General features: G+C 39.1%; 1 protein-coding gene across 4 annotated transcripts in view; it reads left to right on the plus strand.

Annotated features, from left to right (window-relative positions):
* LOC140741189 (SWI/SNF complex subunit SMARCC2-like) overlaps nt 1-16,424 on the plus strand; it is a 112,403-nt gene extending 95,979 nt beyond the window's left edge. For 2 of the 4 annotated variants that reach the window (XM_073071073.1, XM_073071075.1), the window contains exons 24-28: nt 582-748; nt 3,143-3,277; nt 3,395-3,734; nt 7,963-8,382; nt 11,036-16,424. In XM_073071073.1, the coding sequence (XP_072927174.1) occupies nt 582-748; nt 3,143-3,277; nt 3,395-3,734; nt 7,963-8,382; nt 11,036-11,103 (1,130 nt within the window). In that variant the 3' untranslated portion in view covers nt 11,104-16,424. The remainder of the gene's footprint in view (nt 1-581; nt 749-3,142; nt 3,278-3,394; nt 3,735-7,962; nt 8,383-11,035) is intronic. The other 2 variants (XM_073071074.1, XM_073071076.1) reach the window with 2 other exon arrangements.
* Nucleotides 16,425-16,668: the final 244 nt, after the last annotated feature.

Below are 16,668 nucleotides of genomic sequence, written 5' to 3' on the forward strand. Positions count from 1 at the left end.
GAACCTCCAAATGCAGTAGTGAAAGATTGAAGATGTCCTTGAACACTCCCACCAGTTGTTTGGCACAGAATTTGAATGACCTACTAGAAACACCATCAGGGCCTGATGCCTTGCGAGGGTTCACCCTCTTAAAAGATGTTCTGACGTTAGCCTCCAAGAGATTTAAGTGGGGGAAGACAGTAGGAGGCTCAAGTGGAGCATAATTGTTAGGATGAACTGAGTGTGCCAGATAGTCTGCTTCAGTACCATATGTCCAATGCAAATCCTTTATAACTCCAAGATGAGCTTGGTCATACAGGTGTGCCATTACTAAAGCTGCCTATTACCACCAACGTGACATAGCCTTGCTCTTGCCTTTACTCAACTCCTGCTGAAAGTTGCATCTTTGACTTTGGTTGCTCTGCATTTAATGGCTGGGTTTCCTTTTTAGTGAAAATAGAGTTAAAGAAGCAGGAGCTGGATCTCGGGGACAAAAAAAAAGAGAGAGATTGAAAACAACGGAACTCTAACACAGTTGAGTATTGGGGTATACCAATAGAATGTCTAAGGTTTAGTAATCTTTCTTTCCTTGTTAATTCTAGCAGACACAGAGAGGGAGAAAGAAAATAAGGAATTCCAGGATGATGGAGCAAAGAAGGATGGAGAATCAGAAACAGATAAGAAAACTAAGCTTGAACGGGATATTGGTGAAGGGAATTTGTCAACAGCAGCAGCTGCTGCACTGGCTGCTGCTGCAGTCAAAGCAAAGGTGAGCATCAGGTTGAGAAACAGGTTCATCAGCTCTTTGAGGTTTCCAACACTGAATTTGCGTAATATTGTTCTACTTGGAGTCCAGCATCTGTTTGTGGTGTAGTTGGTGTATAGTACAAAGGAATAGAAATTTGATGGCATAGCACAGCTTTTTTTAAAAACTGTATTTCCATGTTTGTGTGCAATCTCGATCATAATACTATAGTGCATCTCAAATTAATGTTGAATCTCACAATACACAAGACAAAAGTAAGCAGCAGTGATGCCCTCATGGAACGCTGATTGACACTTGCCCTACCACATTGGCAAGTATATAAAGATTGGGAGGCACACAAGAAATCTAGACTAAGTTTCCACTATTTAAAGCCATCCCTAATTCCTTTCTGATTGTTGTTAGTTACTAATTGTAGGATTTCAGACTTTGAATGTCACTAGAGTGATGAAGGCACCTAAATTTTTGGTTAAGTATAAATGATGTAGTAGTTGTCCCACCAATTCTCATGGTAGTGTCACGGTTAGCGTAATGCTATTGCAGTGTCAACAAGCTGGGTTCATTTCTGTCACAGTCAGGAGTTTTTATGTTCTCCTGTGACCACATGGGTTTCCTCCCACATTCTAAAGACATATGGTTAATTGGTCGCATGGGTGTAATTAGGCAGCACTGGCTCATTGGGCCAGAAAGGTCTGTTACCATGCACACATGAAAAAAGTGTTGTCATTGATGTTGCTCAAATCCATGTATGAATTTCATGTGCAAAATGCATAAGAACATATTTGTATAACTGTTCTGTAGTGCTATTACTAGACTGCCAATCCAAAGAGCCAGACTAATTATCCAGATACTTCAGTTTAAGTGCCACTAAAGCAGTCAGGGAATTGAAATTGAGTTACTTGATCAAATAAAAATTTAGTACTAGTTACAGTGACCATAAAACTGTTGGATTGTTTGTTTTTCTTTCAGGTTATCAGGGTCTGGTGTATTTTGCTTCTGGTTTGTAATAGCTACCTCGCTATTCATTTTAATTTTCTGTTTCTTGCCCCTGTAATGTTGGTAGGAGGAATTCAACAACATTGAAAGTCAAAGAAGATAACTTGTTGGAAGTCAGTTTTGCTCACAGCTTAAGTGGTATAGGTGTTGCTTTTAATGTATCTGCCTGAATCTAAACATTGTCCAGTCTTGGTGTGTGCAGGGATGGGCTGCTTATCAGGAACTTAAGAAGGCAGTTATATTTTTAGTATATTGCTGTGGGTCTAGCTTTATGTATAATGTTGCTCTTTTTTTTTCTTCTAACTGTATTTACAAATTGCCATTCTGTGCTTTTTAACACTAGCATTATTAGTCTTGGGAACTACAGTAGCATACAGTTGAAAGTGCTTGCATTTTTATGGAACATACACATCTTCTCAAAGCAGACAGCCACTCATTATTTTAAAATGAATCTAATATGCCTAATTTTAAATAAATACCTGTTTGGTAGTTCACCAAAATTCCATCTACACAAGTGGAAAGTCATGTGTAACAATTAAATTCTTGATAGCATGATTTCAGTCTCCTTGTGCACATCCCATATTCAGTCCATGGTAAGAAATGGAAATTACGGCATTTGGAGGTTGTTTTCCTAAATGAGAAACATTTATTTATTTCCACGTTGTCTCATAAAGTAGGGAATCTTGTCTAAAGTTCTAGTTTTAAGCCAATGACAATCCATAACTATGTAGAGTCACATAGCATAGCATTGCTGAATTTTGCTTGCTTTTCCTTTCATCATTGAAACTGTAATTCTGAAACAATAAAATCATGTATATTTTTACAGCCACATCCACTTCAAACAATAATTAATTCAAGAGGCAAATGGCTGCCCTGTTTTGACACAAATCACGATCCATATTTGAACCAGTACCCTCTTATCAATAAGGTGCTTTATTGTGAAATAGTAACTGCAATTTATATCATTAACAGCAAAATATCCCAGATCACTTTACATGAACCATATAAAGAACACATGACCATAAGCTTGGTCAAAGCGGTATATTTTAAGGAGCATGAGAGGAAGAGAATTCCACACTTAGGGCCTTGACAACTAAAGACACAGCCACCGATGGTGGGTCGATGGAAACCATGGTTGCAGTAGAGGCCAGAGTAGAATGTAGGATGTAGGGATCTCCAATGATTGTAGCACTGAAGTCCATGAAGAAATGTCAGCGAACACAAGCATTTTTTTTTTATTTTCAAGCTGAGGGTGTCACTGGCTAACTGTATTTATTGCCTATCCCATGCTTGTTTGAGAAATTGATTTAGAGCCGTGTTGAATTGCTGTAGATATAATGGTAATAGTGCCCTTTCTTTGCTGCTGGGCAAGAAATATTTGTAACTGAAATGTTTCTTTTACAGCACCTTGCTGCAGTAGAGGAGCGGAAAATCAAATCATTAGTTGCCCTGCTTGTTGAAACGCAGATGAAAAAACTTGAAATCAAGCTCCGACACTTTGAAGAACTTGAGACCATAATGGACAGAGAAAGAGAGGCTGTAAGTAGCTGTACTGTGTTCTCACAGTCTGAGCAGTCCTTATGTTTACTATGTTAATTGGATGTGTGTCCAAAATTTACTTTGATTAAATATTGCTTTCTTTGTTAAATCTAACAGTTGGAGTACCAAAGGCAACAGCTTCTCTCTGATAGACAGGCCTTCCACATGGAGCAGCTGAAGTATGCTGAGATGAGGGCTCGGCAGCAACACTTTCAACAAATGCACCAACAGCAGCAACAGCAACATCAGCTCCCGTCTGGCCCTCAGGCCAGCCAGCAGCCAGCTGTCATTCCTGCATCTGTACAGCCAGTGCCACCTGCTGCAGTTCAGCAAGGAGCTTTGAGCCAGGCTACAGGAGATTCCATAGCACAATCCATTCCACAACAGCAGCAGACACCACCAACACAGCAACCACAGCAGCAGCAACAGCAGGCTCAACCTCCAGTTCTTGCCCATGGTAAGTGAAAGAGACCTCAATCTCAGATTCAGATTTATTTATCACATGTACATCAAAACAGACAGTGAAATGTGTTGTTTGCGTTAACAGCCAGCACAACCTAAGGATGTGCTTGGGGCAGCCCACACCAACATAGCATGTCCACAATCTTCAGCAGAACAACACAACAAAATGTAACAAAACAAAAATAGCATCAAAATTGTTGGTAGATTTTTTTTTTTTTGCTTTTACCAGTTTGGCTTTTGACTGTAGAAGTTATGGTGAAGAAGGTTCAATGTTGTTAGCTGGAGGAGCCTAGAATACCAGAAATACTAGGCACCACTCAACAGAAATTTCCCAATGGTGCATCTGAAATCTAAGCATGGGAGCACTGGATCTATGTCCTATTTGGGACAGTTAAAAGGGGTAGAAGGCATAGTGCACAAGACCCTTCTGTGGATTTCCAGTGGCAAATCAGAGTGGGCTCTGGTACAATATTCCAGTGACAGATGAGGCAAGCTGCTTGAAAAGACTATCAGTTACAGTTTAGATCAGAACTTGCTACAATGTCGCAGTCATATATTAGACAGAGGCCTTCTTCAGTGTCCCAGTCACATATTAGAATCAGAATCAAGTTTATTATCACTGACATACACTCAGTGGCCACTTTAATGCAAGTATCTAACCAACCAATCAAGTGGCAGCTACACTCAGTGCATAAAAGCATGCAGACATGGTCAAGTAGTTCTGTTGTTCAGACTAAGCATCAGTATAAGGAAGAAATGTGATCTTAAGTGACCTTGACCGTGAAATGATTGTTGGTGCCAGAGTATCTCAGAAACTGCTGTTCTGAGGATTTTCATGCACTACAGTCTCAAGAGTTTACAAAGAATGGTGTGAAAAACAAAAAAAAAATACTCAGTGAGTGGCAGTTCTGTGGGCAAAAACGCCTTGTTAATGAGAGAGGATAGCCTCAAGTTTTGGTGGAGTAGATTAAGATGGAGGTGAGGAGAAACTGTTTTTCCCAGAGGGTGGTGAATCTGTGGAGTTCTCTGCCCAATGAAGCAGTGGAGGCTACCTCAGTAAATATATTTAAGACAAGGTTTTTGCATAGTAGGGGAATTGAGGGTTATGGGGAAAAGGCAGGTAGGTGGAGATGAGTCCATGGCCAGATGGCCTACTCCTGCTCCTGTTTCTTATGAGGAGGAGGAGTAGGAGAATGACCAGACTGGTTCCAAGCTGACAGAAAGACAACAGTAACTCAAATAACCACGTGTTACAACAGAGGTGTGCAGAAGAGCATCTCTGAATGCACAACATGTCGAACCTTGAAGTGGATGGGCTGCAGCAGCAGCAGAAGACCATGAACACACAGTCTTCTTTATTTGTACAGGAGGTATCTAATAAAGTGGCCACTAAGTGTATGCTTTTTTTTGCGCAGCGGTACAATAAAATACATAAATATTATAAATTACAACTGGAATATATAAAAACAAATAGTCCAAAAGGAGACACAAGTATTGAGGTAGTGTTAATGGGTTTATTGTCCATTCAGAAATTTTGATGGTGGAGGGGAAGAAGCTATTCCTAAAATGCTGTGTGTGCATCCTTAGGCTCCTGACCTCCTCATTAATTGTAGTATTGAGAAGAGGGCATATCCTGGATAATGATATCCTGAATCCTGGATAATGATCCTGGATAATCCTCATATGGAGCCAGTGATCATTAATGGAGAATGTGTGGAGCAGGTTAAGACCTACAAGTATCTGGGAGTACAGTTAGACGAGAAGCTAGACTGGACTGCCAACACAGATGCCTTGTGCAGGAAGGCACAGAGTCGACTGTACTTCCTTAGAAGGTTGGCGTCATTCAATGTCTGTAGTGAGATGCTGAAGATGTTCTATAGATCAGTTGTGGAGAGCGCCCTCTTCTTTGTGGTGGCGTGTTGGGGAGGAAGCATTAAGAAGAGGGACGCCTCACGTCTTAATAAGCTGGTAAGGAAGGCGGGCTCTGTCGTGGGCAAAGTACTGGAGAGTTTAACATCGGTAGCTGAGCGAAGGGCGCTGAGTAGGCTACGGTCAATTATGGAAAACTCCGAACATCCTCTACATAGCACCATCCAGAGACAGAGAAGCAGTTTCAGCAACAGGTTACTATCGATGCAATGCTCCTCAGACAGGATGAAGAGGTCAATACTCCCCAATGCCATTAGGCTTTACAATTCAACCGCCAGGACTTAAGAACTTTTTAAAAGCTATTATTAATGCTTTTTGAGATAGTGATTTAGATGCATATCATATTTTTTACTGAGTTAAGTATTGTATGTAATTAGTTTTGCTACAACAAGTGTATGGGACATTGGAAAAAAAAAGTTGAATTTCCCCATGGGGATGAATAAAGTATCGATCTATCTATCTATCTATCTAATGAGGGTCCGTGATGATGGATGCAGCCTTCATGAGCATCGCCTTTTGGAGGTGTCCTTGATGGTTGGGAGGCTAGTGCCCATGATAGACCTAAGTTTATAACCCTCTGCAGGTTCTTCCAATCCTGTGCATTGGCGTCTCCAAACCAGAAGGCAGTGCAACCAGTCAGAATGCTCTCCACAGTACATCTCTAGAAATTTGCTAGTCATTGGTAACATACCAAAACTCCTCAAATTCTTAATGAAGTATAGCCACTTACGTGCCTTCATATTTGCATCAATATATTGGGCCCAGGATAGATAATCAGAGATGTTGACACCCAGGAACTTAAAGTTGCTCACCCTTTCCACTGCTGACCCCTCAATGAGGACTGGTGTGTGTTCTCCTGACTTCACCCTCCTGAAGTCCAGAATCAATACCTTGGTCTTACTGATGTTGAGTACAAGGTTCTTGTTGCAACATCCAGCTGATCTATCTCACTCCTGTATGTTCCTATACAATCATTACTGTATGCCTAGCCATTCAGTAATGATTGTAGAGAATAGAACAGTGGGCTCACACACATCCTTGAGGTGGCTTGTGTTGATTGTCAGTGAGGAAGAGATGTTATTTCTGATTCACACTAATTGTGGTTTCCAGGTGAGGAAGTCAAGGATCCCATTGGGAGGTACTGAGGCCAGGTTTCAAAGTTTGTTGGGTAATACCAAGGGGGGATGATGGTGTTGAATGCTGAGCTGTAGTCAATAAATAGCAGTCTGATATAGGTATTGCAACTCCAGATGATCCAAGGCAGAGTGGAGAGCCAGTGAGATTGCATCTGTTGTAGACCTATTGTGGCAATAGGCAAATTGCAATGTGTCCAGGTCTTTGCTTAGGCAGGAGTTAATTCTAGCCATGTCCAACCCCTTAAAGCGCTTCGTCACAGTAAGTGTGAGTACTACTGGGTGATATGTGGAAGACTTGTTCAGAGTCCCAATCACACGTTAGATGGGAAACTTATTCAGTGACCCAGTCACAGCTTAGAAAAGGTCCCTGTGAACTGGTCCATTTGTAAATTGGATGTGGTCCGTGTCCAATGTCCACACCAAATATTGGACAATGCTCTTGTGAGTGTCCCAATCACACATTAGGTAAGATCCTTATACCATGTGTAACTGAGAGATTGTATAGAGCACTTGTATTGTTTCCCATTTTCAGTAGATGGGACCTTTGTACAGTGTCCCAGTCATAGATTAAACAAGTCATTTGTCATTCCCAGTTGTAGATTTGGTGGTCCTTCAACTATGTCCTAAACTCCCATTGGATAAATCCTGATACAGTTATCCTAGCAGGACCCAGGTATGAACAAGTAAAGATGCAATGACACTAAAAATTGTGATTAAAAAATTGAGTGCCACAGTAGCATAGCAGTTAGCACAACGCTATTACAGCTCAGGGCATTTTGTTGTTCAATTCTGGTACCACTTGTAAGGAGTTTATATGTTCTGCCCATGAACTACGTGTGTTTCCTCCCACAATCCAAAGACATACCATTTAATAGGTTAATTGTTCATTGTAAATTGTCCTGTAATTATACTAGTTTTAAATAGTTGGGTTGCTGGGTGGTATGACTTGTTGGGTCGGAAAGGCCTGTTCTGTGATGTATCTCTAAATAAAATAAAATTTTAAATAAAAATTAATTATTCTTCAGATAGTTTTCTTGAATGAGGCTGATTTTTAAACACGTGTTCTAATTTATTACTTGTGTACAAAATATGCAACTTGGAAGTAATTCATGCTGATTTACCACAAACAAATATTATAAGTTGATTTTACTTTTGCAGGTCAGCCACCATTTCCAGGTCAACAAACTCCAAACCAACTGATGCCCAGTAACATGCCTGTTGGCATGCCAACGAACATGTCTGGTAATATGGCTGCTGGTATACCTTGTATGGTGCCAGCCAATATTGCATGTAGCATGGGTAGTACCATCACAGGAAACATCCCAGTTAACCTTCCTGCTCGCATGTCAAACCCGGTGCATGGTAATATGTCCAGTAGCATGTCTGGGGTTGCTCCTGGCAATATCTGTACAAGTTTGCCAGGAAATTTGCCAGTAGATCTGCCTAGTTCTTTACATCCTAACACATCAGGAAACATCAACACAGGCTCCACGTCTCTTGCATCCACACCAGGGTCGGCAGCTGCTCAAAGCCCTGCTATTGTAGCTGCTGTGCAGGGAAACACAAGTCCATTGCCAGGTGAGAAGTGAAGCTTGGCATTTTAATTTTATAATTTTCTTAGATTGTATACTAGTACATCTCGAGGAATAGGCATTATTCAATATCAAATGAAAAATTGATTGGAGTTGGCTTTTCGTAACTGTACAATTTTATTAAAGCTGAGCTTTAAATGGAACAGCATTTTAAAATGGAAATGATATTGGTCTTCCATGGAACACAACTCTGCTGATGTAAGGGATTTGGAATGATAGGTTATTGCCCCATTCCTTTCATACTCTTGAACTGGATACACTGGGTAATTGCACTGCCCTTACGCACTCTGGGGCTGGGTACACTGGGTTATCACTCTGTCCTTTCACACTCTGGGACTGGGTACACTGGATTATCACTCTGTCCTTTCACACTCTCTGACTGGGTACACTGGGTTATCACACTGTCCTTCATGCAATGGGACTTAGTATGATATTTTTATCACATAGACATTTCATTTGGTGGATTTAGGTTATCACATTGTTTACTCTCTGGGTTCAGAACAATGGGTTATCATGCTGTTTTTTTTTTCAAACTGTAAGTAGTTCCAGAAAAGATTGCTGTTATCCTTTCATAGACGGGGATTAGTACTGTGGGTGATTGCATTGGCCTGTGTGGTCAGAGTGGATGGAACACTGGGTTACAGAGAGTTAATGGACAGTGGATTACCATTCCATCAAGGTGACCTACTCTGTGCTTAATCCATGCTGTTCCTGCCCTTGGAGTGGATAGTGTAGAGGGAGCTTTAGTCCAATTAATCCATGTTGTTGCTGCCCTGGGAATGTTTAATGAGACTGTATAGAGTTTTACCCACTTTCTAATATTTACCCTCTGTCTGCTTACTCATTCGTGGGATTTTGGCATTGGTGTTAAAACCAGCATTTAATCCCCAGTTCAAATTGTTCCCATAAATGGTCACCTTTTCAAAGCTATAGTCGAGAGTCATGTAGGTAATTCTAAAATACTGCTCGATTGGGAATTTCCAGATCTAGTGACAATGAAGAAAGAGTAATAAATATCTTGATGCTCTTATCCTTCTGGGTAATAGATAGTTAGTGGCTGCATGATGCTGTCAGAGTAAGTTCCTGCAGTGCAACGTGTAAACAACAAACACTCCAACCACATTGCCACATCTGTGGTAGAGTCTGTGTTCCCATGCTGTCTGACTCTTTGGTAGTTAAAGCTAGTCATCATTGTTTATTACTTCTATGTCATGAATATTACTTACTATTTGTCAATCCAAGTCTAAATGTTATCTCAATCTTGTTCTGTTTCGACATGGGTTACTTCATTATCTGAGAGTTAGAAAAAGAATTGAATGCTGCACTCTGACCTTACAATAGAGAGAAATCTTTGATGAAGCTGCTGAAGATGATTGGGTCAAGGACACTGCCCTGAGAACCCCTGCAATAATGACCAATGATCGCTAGACCATTAGTTTGCCTCCATCAGCCACAGGCATATTCCTTTTCGCTATGTACTACTGCCAAAGCAGTATTTCACCACCACCACCCCACCCTGCCCAATTCCCATTTAATTGAGCTGCTTGATGTTCAGGGCAATTATTCTTGAATCAAAGAACTCCAATAGATTGGTCAAATATGATTTTCCATTCATAAATATACCTTGAGTCTGCTTTTAACTGTTACTTGCTTTTTGAATTAACATTTTCTGCTGCCATGGTGGGATTTGAATTCAAATCTCTAGATTCTTAGTCCAGGCCCTTGGATACTCATGAAAAAAATACAACTTTTGGCAAGTTGCAAAATTAAATGGATATCAAGATTAAATGGAGAAATGTGAGACACAGGATGAGGAAATGCTTAAAAAATGTACATTTAACTACAATTGATTTTAAGCATTTTTAAAATTAAAAGCAAAAAAACTTTCTAAATGTTGCTGTGAAACAATAATTTTGCACAGATATCAGGTATTTACAAACTCTTCTCATTATAAAATACCCTAAAAATGTTAAGCTTTGTTGCATTAATAGCACTTTTGAATTGCCTATTGACCTCTAATTTCTTCTTAGCAAAAGCCTCTGGTCTTAAAGATCTCGTTTTATGTTTGAATTATTATTTCCTCATAAATATTTCAAACTATAATGAATTTTCAAGTAGCATTTGTTCACGTGAAGGAGCTTTTGATATTTCACTTTCTCCTTTAATCTTCTCTGAAGATTGCTGTCTTTTATTTCGTGTTCCTTAAAATTATTAAAAGATTAGCTGCAAATTGGGCTTTTTGCTTCCTAGCCTGCTAATGTTAAGAACTCTTTAAGGTGATTGATTGCCTAGCTAAGTTGAATACTGTTGCTGGATGCCTAGAATCAATAGCTGACAGAAGCCAACATTGAAAAGGTCAGGAGTTCTCAGCACAGAAGTATTTGTGAACAGATCTTTTTCAAAGTCAGCAGTGAGTGTGTTCACTTTACTGCTGACTGCAAAATTCAGTCCGTACTCATATTATTTAACAGTTAGAGAAATGTTCATCTCTTCTATCCGAAGTGTTGAGAAGACCATTCCTAACATCTTTTGTTTGGTTCTGAATGTCCACTTGAGCAAGTATAATGGCCTGTACAGGATGCTGTGTGCTGCTCTGTCTGTCAGTCTTTTTTAAAAAGAGATGTTGATTTATTTTTCAGAGCAAGGAGGTTCAATGCAGACAGAGGTGATGGCAACCCCAGCAGCACCAGTCCCTCCATCACAGTGATGTGAGACATTTGAGCAAGACAAAGCATTCTACCTGGAATGAATATTATTTTCTCAAGTGTGCCAGTGTGAGGAGCAGTTTGAGTGGTTGTGCTGAAATACTCTCTTTTTCAAATTTAATTTGGTTAAAAATAACAATTCTGATCATTAATGGAGGTGCTTCTGATGTCAGTATTGTTAGAAGTAATCTGTGCACTGGAAAATGACCATGTTACATAGACCAATGTAAAACTCGTTATCTAATCTGCTATATTGCTGATACATATAGACCATCTGTACTGTCACCTTGAGCAGCATCTGATAACTTTTGAAAGTAATTAGTTTTTATTTCAAATATACCAAACTGTCATCAGAAGAATTGAGTGAGCATGCCCGAGTTCCTTGCTCAATGCATAGTTGACTGTTGCTATTTTCCTTGTTTTGTTGTTTGTGAAAATATCTTTTTTTGTGCCAATTTGGGGGAGGGGGGAGTTTTGACATTGAGAATATAATAGCCAGCTGTGGGCTTTTTAATTTAGTTCTTGCTTTACAATCAGCAGCTTACATGTTAGGTACTTTCTGTATTTGGTCCTTATCCATTTTATAATTAATCTAAATTGTCAGTCTGGGCAAAGCCACAAGTTTGAAACGAGTTCTGTCCATGTTGAACACTGTACTCCAATGTTTTGTCTTCCATTTTGATTCAAAATGGCAGCCAGCAAGTTTTGAAATCATTGTGGTAGAGTGTGAGATTAGGAATGGGGTTTTAGGCTTTAAGCACCTCATTCCAATTCTGTTCCATGCCTTATGTGACTTAAAAATGATAGTTTAGCTTTCTTTGATAGTAATTGACCAAACATATCAGTGATTCATTCTTAATACATTTATTCCAGTCGTAACATTTTCTAGATTGTTGTGGATGCCAGTGGGGTCCTCTGACGGACAACAGCACCAATGCCTCACAATTTTGTTCCTTGTAAAAATAAATAGAGCCCCAATATTAGAACTTTAGTGCTAGGAAATCACCCATAAAGATCTCCTTATGCCTTTCACTCCATCACTGAGTGCCCCAATCACTGGACATTTAAGTGGTCAGAGCACAGACCAATGAGAGCCTTCACTTCTTTGCCAGAATTGAGCATGTTTCTACTTGAGCAGCTTTCATGGCTTCTTGAAAGCTGTGTGATTTGAAGCAGCAAATGATGCAAATAGCCTTCTGATATCTCAGTGTTTACTTTGTGTCTTGAGTAATGATTGTTCAGTGGCTGTTTAAGTTAGTGTTAGTGAATGTGAACGAACTTGCTGTTTCCCACAGAAAAAGCAAGCTCATTTGAGCTGTATAAGCCTTTGTGAGCCTTTCTGTTCCAGCTACTATTTTATCAATTGTTATGTGTAGAGGGGATCCTGAGTCATGGAATAAAAGATTACTCTCAGTTCAAATTCAGCTTTCATATTGCAAATAATATTAGACAACTTAAGCTGATCCTATAAAGTGTGGCAAAAAGCACTGTCACGTTAGTATTTGGGTTCATAATTTTTTGTGATAATGCCTTCCCCAAAATACAGGTATTTTGGGCACCATGAAGCAATCAGTCACACAACCCTGCCTCCCCCACTGCCACCACTGTGCATACTGGATACATTACATGATTTTGATCTCCTCCATTGCTTGTCATTTTATATGGAATGTTTCTTCGCCCAGAAAAAAATAGTTTAAAACGGTTTTCTTCTGGTTTTGTTTTGGAAACAAAATTTGACCTTGTGGGCTTGTTTGTATACTCCTATGACATGACCTGATTGTTAGTGGTTTTAATCTACTAGATGCATCTGGTAACTTTCTCCATATGTAGAAGTTGCAGAGAATATGCACACATACAAAATAATGCAAAATGCACTTGATGACACAAGTGGCAATCATAGGTATGCACAAATGTACAAGAGTAGATGAATATGGGCACACACAGACATGCAGGTGCATGGTTTTCAAAGTTTATATTTTTATAGGTTAGAACTTTGTTTGCTATTCTGTAGATGCAAATTTCCATTTCTATTTTCTTGAATAGAAAGTTAATTGATAATTTCACTGTTGAATGAAGCTACTGAACCATATTGTCAATACTACCCAGTCTTTCCAGATATTATTGCCTTTGCTACAGTAGGCCAAAGTACAAGAATGAGGAGCCCTTGGCATACCGTAGCCAATAGTCATTCAGTTGTTGGATGTTCTGCTAGTACAAGTAAAGAACCTCAACCTGACGGGTAAGCAGTTTGCTGCACTGTGGAAATGAGTAAATATGCCAGACCTTATGACAGATTTCATCCTCTTGCAATCCCTAGGTGAGATTTAGCTGTTCTACTGGATAATTGCAGTATTACTTATGTAATCATTTCCAGTATGCTGCCTGTAACTCGATTATTGAAAGCCCTCAACCACCATACTTACGGTCTTTTTAATTCTTGAGCTATATTTGTAGAAAAGAAGAATGTATTCTAGAGTTGAGTAGGTAGCACAATCTTTGTTACCCATTTAAGTATGGGAACGGAATGCTGGGAATATGAGCAAGTTTACCAATAAGGGGATCTGTCTTTAAGAATCAACTAGAGTTGTCATTGAAGAAGTTGTGGTTTCTTTCTTGTTTCAAACGATCAGTTAGAAGTGAATGTGGAGTATTGCTATGCACTCATAGACCACTGAGACCCAGCTAATCTTATTCTTTTCATATAAAAACTGAAAAATACTTTGCAAAACAAAAAATCCAGTAATTTCAAAATTGAATAAATATGGACAAAACTGCCAAAGATGAGTGTTTTTCCCTGTAGCTGATAAATCTATTACATCTATCCTCCACGCTTGGATTAATCAACAGGTAACAGAATACATTTCGAACAATCTTGTCTTTCAAATCAGGGTAGTCCATATCCTTTTGTATTTCTAGCTTAACAAACTTAGTTACAACTTTAATGTGACTACTGCTGGACAGTAAGTGATGTCCTAGTTTGCCACAGTAATATCTCCTGATTCATCATCAAATTTCAGAAATAATCCACTGTTCCTTATTAACCTGTTTCCCCCACCCCACCACCATTTTAATAATAAATGTTCCATTTTGGCTGAACTATGTACATAGGTCCTCGAGCATCATGACCACCAGTTGTGTATGGGAAGATAGCCTATTCTCATTCAGAAGATGTGTGCTCTGATAATTGTGGCTGTGGGTGCTCTGGACCAGTCCATCCTGCCCTGAAAAAGAGTAATGCAGTTGAAGGTGTAGTATGTTACCTTGTAACAATATCAGCTTTTATCACCGTACCACAAATAGTTGATAGCCTTTTCCACATGAGCCTAATTTTACACTCACTTTGTAGAACAAAAGTAAAATTAATGATTACTGGAAATGTAAATTAAAGCAAAAAGTGCTAGCAAAACTCAGCAGGTCAAACACCATTTGTGTTAACATCTCAGGATCAGAACAGTTTGATAAGCATTAGCTGTTTCTCTCCACAGAATACTGACTTAACTGCTGAGTATTTCCAGCACGCTCAACTTTGAGTTAGATGGTTGTGAATTGAAGTCAAACTTGAGGCTTGAGCTCAAAGGTCTTGGCTGATATTCTGTTGGAGTACAGAAGGAATGGTACACAGTCAGACATTGGAATGAAATTTTAAACCAAGCTCCTCCAGGCTGCGCCCTTTAATGTGGACATTAAAGATCCCTTGGCACTATTTTTAAGAATAAGCAGGAGAGTCAGCCTACTGGCCTGGGCAATGTTTCTTTCCCAATAACATCACTAGAGCAAATTATCTGGCCATTGTCACATTGCTGTGAGTGGGAGCTTGTGTATGGAGTAATTACTGTGTTTCCTGTATAATAGTGAGTAATCTTCATAGAGTAAAAAGTAAAAACGTCTTTGAATGCACATAAGTGTGAAAGGAAAGGCAAGTAATTATATCTTTTACTTTGGGCAGTGAGAATTGAGTGAGGGTAAAGGTGTTACGATCATCCAGTGATTAAAATTGCGTGCACCACTCTTACCCTCTCCTCTTCAACAGAATAAAACCTGTCATTTCTAAACTAAACAGCTTTTCTACTTATTAAATGTATACATACTGTAAGTGTTTTATTCATTGGCTCCATTTGACCAATTTTAGCTTTGGCAGGAAACCCATTCTTGCTGGCTTGAAGGCGTGGTTTTGTTTCCATTTTACTAGTGAACTTGGATTTCAAATGCAGGAACTCCTGGCTCCAAACTGCCGTGAAAATGTATGGTTCTTGACCTTAAATGGTTAGAGGTTGTGCAGGGCTGCCTGCTGGTAAACAAATAACAGTTTCAGTCTCTTTCCATTGTGGGCAGCAGCTGAGCATTTGTACTTAGAAATTGCAATTAGTGTCCAGCAGCTGTTGTAGAAACTTAGTAACATTGAAAAAGACCATTGACTGAAGCAGCAAGCACCTGGGCAAAGTAACGAGTACGATTGAAACAAAAATGGGACACTAAGTGTAACACCCTGATTTCAGATGCCAGCTACCCCATCTCCCCATCTTGTCAAGCAAGCTGATTTAAAATAGACTCTGAAACATTCAAATACCACAGATGTTACTGGCAGTGATTTGATATGGGAATTGCTTGACTAGATGTCTGGCTTTAGTTTTTTTTTATTGTTTTTTATTGTATATTTGCTCATTTCTATATTAATATTTTACTTTTCATGTTGGAATTGCCCATTTTTCTGTATGTTGTCTACATCCACTTGTGCTGTCTATTCTCTGTACCAACACACTAAAATTTAGAAATACATTTGTAGTAATGAAACAAATCATTTGTGATCAATTGGATAGAGGTAACTGCCACCGTAGCCACATGGACTGGCTTCCATTTGTTTATTACCCTCCCAGGAGTTCCCTTTTTATTAAAATCATCTGTTTTACCTTCTGAAATTTACAGTATTATCTTAAAATTGTCAAAACTTTCCAGGAATGTCTATCAATGAAGCATGAAGGAATCTAATTTTTAAAACCTTGAATGCATATGAACATGTCAATAGGTCTATTTGTTACAATAATTTAAAGTGTTCCTTTCACTGATGTAAGTAGGTATCACCCTTGAGACTTCCGGCTCAAATTGCCCAAGGAAGTTGCTTCATATTTGTGTGTTACCACAGTCAAATGTTAACACAAAGTATGTACAAGACAAAATGTCAAGCCCTTTGAAAGTAAGCTGTTCTTTTTACAAATTGACAAATTTCAGTTGTAGTGTTTTGTCAAAATGTAGTCTGTAACTCTGTAGTCTGTATAGCTTTCGCTATCATGAGAACCTGCTAAAAAATAAACTTGTACTTATTAAATATCAGAGCGTATTGTATTTACTTTTATATTTCATTCCCAGGTTCCAAGGAATGTTATTATGCCCTGCCCTTTTATTATGTTTGTTCCTATCAACCAATGCACATTTCCATAAATGGTTAACGTAGCTCCCTGCAGATGGCAGGATTTGCTGAGCTTAATGTATGGATGGAATCACTTGTGCATTGTTATTAGATCATTTTAGTTTTCAGTCTTGGTATTGGTCCTGTAGTTCCTATAAGTGGT

The sequence above is a fragment of the Hemitrygon akajei genome, chromosome 18 (assembly GCF_048418815.1).
Source record: "Hemitrygon akajei chromosome 18, sHemAka1.3, whole genome shotgun sequence".
Lineage (NCBI taxonomy): Eukaryota > Metazoa > Chordata > Chondrichthyes > Myliobatiformes > Dasyatidae > Hemitrygon > Hemitrygon akajei.